The 8964-nt window shown below is 32.7% G+C and overlaps 1 protein-coding gene across 1 annotated transcript; it reads right to left on the bottom strand.

The window, feature by feature from the left end:
* Positions 1-962: 962 nt before the first annotated feature.
* LOC124529844 (putative uncharacterized protein DDB_G0282133) lies at positions 963-3275 on the bottom strand. The gene is made up of 3 exons (XM_047103768.1): positions 2892-3275; positions 1238-2271; positions 963-1099 (listed from the first exon to the last, which is right to left on the bottom strand). The coding sequence occupies exons 1-3, from the start codon at positions 2903-2905 to the stop codon at positions 963-965; spliced, it is 1185 nt and encodes a 394-aa protein (XP_046959724.1). The 5' UTR covers positions 2906-3275.
* Between the last annotated feature and the right edge of the window lie 5689 nt (positions 3276-8964).

Raw genomic sequence — 8964 nt, 5'->3', positions numbered from 1 at the left:
TTTTATTTATGGATTTTTGAATAAATTAAGTATTATTTTCAACTTTCGTTATTTAATAACCATTTTTAAACTCATAATATACACTGATTACAATAATTCACAATTTATTTTTCGCATTGTCAAATAGCCTATTATCGATCCGATAATCGAGTCAAATCTAAACTAATCGCATTGATGTTAAATGTCTTGGACATTTCGTAAGTAAGTATTTGATGGTCTAAACATTCAAGTGACCTGAATACCTAGCCGATGTTAAGGCTAAGCGTTTCCTGTTTTAAGATTGGTTTTATTGCACATCCCCACTGGAATTACGAAACGTTAAGTACATAATAATTATGGTTAATATTATGATTCAGCTAGATTATAGATAAAATCGTTAATGGTTTAAATTTATGGTATTTTTTGCCTGTGAGCAATTATTAACTGGTAACGTTCGTAAATAATGTTGGGCCAATTTGTAAAAATTCTTGGTCTTGGCCTGGAGTAAGAAAGAGATAGATAGATCTAGATGTATCCTATGGTACTCTTTTTCTATTAAGAAAATCTTTGAACCAATTTTGCGTTGGTATTCTAATTCAAGTTGGAGGATAAACATATGTTTGGAGGTTGTTTTAGAATTTTCTCTAATTTTTGCAATCTCACTCGGGATGTTTATGATGAAAGTCTTTTATGATATTTATTATAAATTTAATTAAAACACTGATGCTTGTTCAATTTGAGTCTATAGTTGCCAATAAACTACTGGCGTGCCACTTCTAGACAAGAGTCAAGACTAAAGAAATGTTATTATTATTCATAATAATATAATATATTGTACTCACTAGCACCTGTGTCAAATTTTAAGGTGAAAATTTTCACCACCCGATATTCAATAAAAATTTAAGAATAATTACAGCCGTGCAAGGTGATAGAAACATTTACATCGCCCGCTATTTAATAAACATTTAAGAATAATTACTGCCTTACCTTGTTAGTTGTCTCAGTCTAGAAGCAGCTTGTAGTGATGCGTAGCCATATCGGGAATATTTGGCGATCTCTTCTGAAGGTGCGTTGAAAGCTGCCACGTATCGTGCTGGATCTTTCTCATTCAACATTAGACCTTAAAAAAAATCAAATATCAAGACTTAGTAAATTAAAGCTTCTATGTATTTTTAATTATTTAATTTAATGAAACCGTTCAAACAAAAAAGTAAGCTAGTATTTGTTAACTAGAGATTAAAGGATCTAACAAACTCACCCATTGAATATAATTTTGGCTCGAATACACCGTACAATTCATGCATCATCTGTAATCCATATTCAGCCGCTTCTAACACATCTTTTGTACTTTCATTGGAATTATTATTCGAAGTGTTATCATCATATGCTTCATCGTAGTCCGTATCATCATCTAAATCGTCAACATCGTCATCATCGACGAAAGGTTCATTTGGTGAAACTGCCTTCACATTTTCATCAGGGGTTTTGATTTCATAATCATTAAGTGTCTCGTTTCCTTTAGTCAAATTATCCTTATCACAGTACTTCACAATTATTGTCGAAATATTCTTAGTTTCACTGTATGAATGGTTTTTGTTTTGATTGCGTTCAATGATAGTGATGCTGTGAAGATCTTTTGTCATTGAAGAATTGAGAGACGGCATTATGTTCTTTAAAACGTCTAGAATACTATGTGCGGAAGTGTTGTTGATACTGGTGTTATTAGGTTCTATAGTAAGTATTTCCACGTAATTAACTTTATTGGAATTATTGTTGATTCTTGTAGGTTTTGGGTTTGTAACTTTATTATTCTCTGTCTTGTATTTATCGCCGTCTTTCGAATTTGGTGAATTGAAATTAGTAACATCTGCTTTGATCTCAATACCACTTTTTATTTGATTTACTTTTTTATTACCTACTTCCGCTTCGGTAATATCATTATTATTTTTTGGCACATTAAGTATAATTGCTTCATTCATCTTATTATCTTCGGAGATAGTAAGATTTGCTTTAATTCTTCGTATTGATGCAATAATGTCGTTGACTAATTCATCTTGTATCGTTTTGGATATATTTTGATTACCGGAAATGAAATTGTTACTTGAATTTAAATATAAATTCGTTCTATTATTTTTCCAAGAACTCACATTATTCGAGGTTTTATTTTTTATGTTGAAAATGTCTTCTATTATTTTCGTAAATGGACAATTGTGTGTTGTGTTTTCCACCCTTGTGTTTGGAGTGGATGATCCGTAGGTAACGATAAATAACGTTAAAACAATGAAAATATATCTGAAATTAACCAAACACATAAATAACATACTTCGTTTATTTTAATCCATATAAGTTGAAATAATTATCACTAATTTAAATAAAATTATTTTATTTTTTATAGAATAGTAGCGACCCGTCCCGGCTTTGCACGGGTATTTGAAGTATATCGTTTTATTTAAGACCAAATTACATTAAGTCATTATAAACTGTAGCCCATGTGTTATTCTGTATTTAAACTATATTACTGTAAAATTTAATCGAAATCGATTGAGTAGTTTTATCGTGAAAAACTAACAAACATACATATATCCATCCTCACATATATAATATTAGTAGGATTATAAATATAAATTTGTTCGACTTGATTTAATATATATCTATATATTGACTTTATTTCACGAAAACTAGTTTTTATTTTAAATCTAGTTTAGAGTTTATAACATTAATCATTTTTGTTTATATTTTCCTGATCATTATTCGCATATAAATCAGAAATTGACAATATACCATGTTAATATAAACGGCGTCGAATTCAAATGAATGCTATATTTAAAAAAGTTAATTTAAATTTTCTCTCAATGTTTACATAACTAAGAATCGAGTTATTTAAAAATATTAAATTAATAAAGTGCACTGACCTGAATATTTCCATATTCCTTATAAGATATAGTCTATAACATAATACCACTTAGCTTATGAGCATATAATATATATGCTGTTTACATATAATACTTCGTCAATTTATATATGGAGCGCTTGTTAATAACTTCAAACTACACTTTTGCAATAGCATCCGTAAGAGAACTGATCAAAACCGAAGTCACTGATCCCAAAAAAATATTGGAACTGGTTTTAAATTTCGAACGTAACTGTTCCTGGGTGTTTTATAATGTCGATTGGGTTATTTATGTGTTACGATAAGTTCCCGGTGTAACGTTGTATGGGGCGGGCGGATGAGTTAGGACTAGTTACATAACCTCGGGATTGAATTGTACAGTTATGAGACCTTGCTCCGAACGATGATCTCGCTTGCTTGCTTGTTTTGCAGCGAAATGAGCTTTCTTGGCTGTCTTACAGACGGTAGCTTGTTCGGAGGAGAAATTGACGTGAACACCTAACTATGCTTCGAACCCAAAAGAAATAAGGAGAATGAAATACCTTCTTGATTTGTGTTCATATTCATTATTTTATTTGTTATGTCAGTTCCTAATGGTATAAGCGACAATTTTAAAGCTACAATAAGTATATTTGAAATATATATATTTATTTTTACTGGTTTTCTCTAAAAGAGTTTTATTTGTTTAAGTCTTTATTGCACATCAAATATACATAAAGATACAAAATGTATTTCCTTACCAAAAGGCGGTCTTATGGCTTATAGCCATTTCTGCCAGACAACCTTTGTGTTGGAGAAATGTGTATGGAAGATGGCAACATGGTGGTGTAGTAAAAACTTACATTATGAAATAATAACGAATAAGTACAACTAAATAAATATAGCAAATACATAAATACAAAAAATACTAATAAATAAAATATAAAGCAGATTATAGATATTTATAAATAAATCATATATACATACATACATATATATCTATATAGTATATGTAATAAAAAAAATGGCATTTGAAAAAAATCGTTGGATATTTTTTAGACCGAATGTCATCATAGAAAGAATGAAATGAATCTGAACAATTTTACATTAAAAATTCGACACGCTACGGTGTGATACGAAGTCATTCGCCACAGGCTCAATTATAAGATGTCCATTCTCGGAGCGGACGTAAGCGATTCGATCCTCGGTTAAAGACCTTCCACTAAACGACAAAAACATACAATCACAATAATTATTATTGTTTTTTTTGTTATTCACGTTTTGCGGTCGAAATGTTTGGAAATAAAAAGCAAATGGGAGTCAGTGTTATTATATGTATACTAAATGACCAGTTTGTATCAGAATTTCTTTCGAAGATAATATGGATATTGGTACTTAAGAAATACAAGAATCTTTACTATATATTTACTCGGGTTTTGCATTCCGGTTGAGTTGAGTGAGCCAGTGTAAATACAGGAACATCTTAGTTCGCAAGGTTGGTAGCGTATTTTCTATGTAAGGAATGATTAAAATTTCTTACAGCGTTAATGTCTTGAGTGGGTTTGGCCAAACATTGAGTTGTCTATTTCGTCCACCTAGGCACAAGCTGTGCCCCCAATCTTGTACGTGTATGAATTTAACAAAAAAGAAATATTATTGTAGCCTAAGTTACTCTCTATTATATCAGTTATCTGCCAGTGAAAGTCCCGTCAAAATCGATCCAGCCGTTCCAGAGATTAGCCGGAACAAACAAGCTGTCCGACACAAGTTGTAAATAGTTATTTTGCTATATGTACCGTGTATAAATACATATGCATTGAGTAAAAAAGGGCTATTTCAATATTACAAACATACACTCCAATTTTATTCTATGTATAGATTAAAAGAAGAGGTTTTATTTGATATGTGACAAACCTGAATCACGCTATCAATATTTTCTGTAACAATTAATATATACGCAATGCACTAAGTTCTGATAAGAAGATCGCTCGACGTCGACACCGATGATGACCGGAATGATAGCAGACAGGAATTTCAGCCTAACAGGTATTTGTATCCATCATATCGCTACTACTCGGGGGCGATTCTATCTTAATGATTCGACTAGAAAATACATGATCATGTGACAGTCCGATGGAACAAAGTAGCCTTCGCTTTATAAAAGTAAAGTAGGTAACAGCCCGTAAATTTCCTACTCCACGGCCTCTTCCATTAAGGAGTGGGTTTGGAACATATTCCATCACGCTGTCCCAATGCGGGTTGGTGGAATGCACATGTGGCAAAATATCGATTACATTAGACACATGCAGGTTTTCTCACGATGTTTTCCTTCACCGCCGAGCACGAGATGAATTATAAACACAAATTAAGCATATATTGGTGCTTGCCTGGTCTTGAACTCGAAATCATCGGTTAAGATGCACGCGTTCTAACTACTGGGCCATCTCATCTCAGAATCAGGAATACAGCCCAAACAAAAACCAGCCATACACTTACCATCGTTGATGGTAAGTGTATATGACGCGATGGCTTCAAGTAAGCCATCGCGTCAGTCTTTCCCTGCCATCTTTTCGCTCTACCCAACGACTGAAGTTCTCCTCCAATGTGCGAAGTAAGACACGATAGGCTGTAAACCTGGAAACCTTCTCCCCACGTTCGCGGTACCGCTTCGGGTCCAGTTGGGAAAGTGGTGCCCGATTGCTTTGTAAAATCATACTGCTTTTTTAAATAAAAGGAAAATCAAATCAAAGAGTGGTTTCAAATATATAAATATTTTAAACAAAATTTAAATCACATTATAACGCTAAATATTAATAGAGTACTTAAATTAGTTTAAAGTTTTTGGATTCTGGTGATGATACTACTATTAAGACAAGCTGTATATCACTTATTTAAATTTTACATCGTATTAACAAAGTAAGAAAAGGCTATCGATTTACTAATTAATATTTACTGCTTCAGTAGTCAATTGGCAGGCTCATTGGGCGCATTGACACGCTATCTCACATGCGACCGAGTACTGGCGTGTCAATGCGGTCTACCAGAAGCCGTCTCGACACAGCTAGCGTGACAAAAGCAACTCCGAATATAATTATAAATTTGCAAAGGATACACACCCTGTATAGATTTAAAGTTCAGATGAAATTAGTGAATTTGTGAGATATAAGAATATTATTATAAAATTTAAAAGCACTGACAGAGAATTAAGTGCACCTAAAGATTCAGTGAGATGGACTGGGTTATATTTTTGAATCCCTAATTAATATTTAAGATACTCGAGTATATCATTTACACGAGTATCTTAAACATTAATTAGCACCATTTGGTAAGAAAATTTAAACGTTGCGTACATCGCTAAAGCGCCACTAAAAATATAGGCTTAATCATCCTTCAAATCGGAAGATGACAGTACTTTTGCTGTTTGGCGGTAGAATTTCTGATCAGACTCCTGCCCAGATGGATTTGCATAAAGCCTTACCACCATTTTGCCTAAAATTAATAAAGAAAGATTGTTGCCCTAATCTCAGTTAAGGGCATTAGAGTTATATAGAATATTTTTTAGTACCAAGTTATATTGTTTAGGTACTAATTTTGAAAAACATTTTATCGAGGCTGTATTTAAATCGTAGTCGTAAAGAATCCGTCGTTATTTGAATCCCAAAACATTTAATGACCATTTCACGCTTCAACACTCAATCGGAATAATGATTTGTTTTATTGAGGGTCAATGTTGGCAATTTAAGCCTTAATCGTTTAACGGTACAACTATGAATTTAGTAGTAGTAATTATTCTCGATACTAACAACATTTAAGCTTAATCTATAATATTCGAATACTTTTTATAAAAATAATAAATAAATATGAGACAACATCACATACATTACTTTGATCCCAATGTAAGTAGCTAAAGCACTTGTGTATTGGAAATCAGAAGTAACGACGGTACCACAAACACCCAGGCTCAAGACAACATAGAAAACTACTGATAATCTACACTGACTCGGCCGGGAATCGAACCCGGGACCTCAGAGTGGCGTACCCATGAAAACCGGTGTACACACCACTCGACCAAGGAGGTCGTGAAAATATAAAAAATACCGAAATTTGAAAGGTTTTTTGTAATATTAAAAATGCTTTTAAATAAATGCATCCGTTACACGTTGCATAAACAATTTTTTTTCTTTTACAATTTTTATCTGTTTGTCTGTCTGTCTGTCTATTTGCTTATTTATTCCGGCTAACCTCTAGAATGATAGGACCGTTTACGGGGCGGGAATATCACTGTCAGATAGGTGATATAATAAGGAGTAATGTGGAGTTAACACGTGTTGACTTCCAAGCAGGATATATTAATTGAAATAATTGTATTAACTAACGTGACTTTGTATTTTTAAATGTTGAAAAAGAGTAACTACCTACTGAGTTTCTTGCCGGTTCTTCACGGTAGAATCCACTTTCCGAACCGGTGGTAGCTTCACTTAATTGTAAAATGATGATTCAAAAGTACTCGTAAAAGCCTTCTTGAATAAAGCTAATTATGATTTTGATTTTTAGTACATTAGGCTACTTTTATTTTAGAATTATATATAGGACTATTATATATACAGGAACAATACATTTGTTTTGATTTCATTTGTTTTCTTAATGTGTTATATAGGTTTAATCAATTGCCTGAAAAAAAAAAAACATTTATAATTATGAATGTCAATTATGTTAACAATTTAATATTAATAAATTGTTATAGCTGTCTACAAAATGTTGGCACAACTATTTGAGGCCTATGATGTCATAACAGTGATACTTATTGTACATGCATTGGTGCGTGTGCGCATATATCGCTTTAAATAAGGCTAGGGTCGTATTGCGTGTGTAATTGTTGATCCAGATCACGTAACACACGCAATGGACCTTCGAATAATCATAACAGGATATTAAAATACAAGTTGATTGACCATAATTTGTCTTTTCTATGAAATTACACTAAAAATGCTCAATCATATCTCCGATCACTCTATAGAAGTAAGGTTCCGTAGTTAGAAAACCATCACTCTTAAACCCTGTTTTATAATTTAGTAGAGATTCACCCTGGATTCCTGGCTTTAGAGCTGAGATGGTTCAGTGGTTAGAACGCGTGCATCTTTGCCGATGATTTCGGGATAAAATGTGCTTAATTTGTGTTTATAATATTCATCTCGTGTAGGTGGTGAAGGAAAAGATTGTGAAGCAACCTGCAGGTGTCTAATTTCAACGAAATTCTGCCACATGTGCATTCCACCAACCCGCATTGGGACAGGTAGAATATGTTCCAAACCATGTCCTAAATAGGAGAAGAGGCCTTAGCCCAGCAGTGGGAAATTTAACGGCTGTTACTTCACTTTACTACTACAACCTGGCTTCGCACGGGTGCTATGTAGGTAAATACTAAATATATGTACTATAGAATATCTTACAACGGTCACAGCTTTTTTGTCATTAGAGAATAAAAACCGCTAAATCCCTGCATTTTAAATCTGTAATATCTTCGAAAGTATTCATTTAAATTACATGATGTAAAACGCCATATTAATCTATATAAATCACAATTTATTTAAGGTACTTTATTGGTTACGGGTTTTTGCTGTATTGCACAAAATCACTTCGATAATAAGATATTATTTGTCTTAAAAAGTAAAAGAAACTTTATAACAAGCGTTGATATAAATGTGCGTCGAAATATTTAAGTCGTATTTAAGTGCTTTTTTTATTTATGTAATATTTCATAATGCGTTTCGACGCAGATAGTTGTACTTGTTCTTCTAGATTTATTAAATAGGAACAGTGAAATAGACTTACTATTTTACTGTTCTTAAAGACAAGACTACACAGCTAAGACAGACTTGTACGTGCCGAAGGTTTTATCATATAGAAGTTCTGCCACACGTGCATTCCACCAATCAGCATTGGAACAGTGGTGGAATATGTTCCAAACCCTCTAATGAACGGGAGAGAACTTAGCCTATCAGTGGGAAAGTTATTGGTTGTTGTTGTTGATGTTGAAGGTTTTATTTGAATAAAAATATATTTCAACAAAATGAAATGTTTTTATATTTATAACTGTTGAATAAAATAAACAAGAG

This window comes from Vanessa cardui, chromosome 5, assembly GCF_905220365.1.
Source record: "Vanessa cardui chromosome 5, ilVanCard2.1, whole genome shotgun sequence".
NCBI classification, from domain to species: domain Eukaryota; kingdom Metazoa; phylum Arthropoda; class Insecta; order Lepidoptera; family Nymphalidae; genus Vanessa; species Vanessa cardui.
This window is presented reverse-complemented; position numbering and strand designations above follow the sequence as displayed.

Excerpts from the sequence above, each read along its gene's own strand:
- LOC124529844 (XM_047103768.1), bottom strand. Across the intron at positions 1,100-1,237 it reads GCCAAAATTATATTCAATGG|GTCTAATGTTGAATGAGAAA; the intron begins GTGAGTTTGTTA and ends ATTTTTTTTAAG.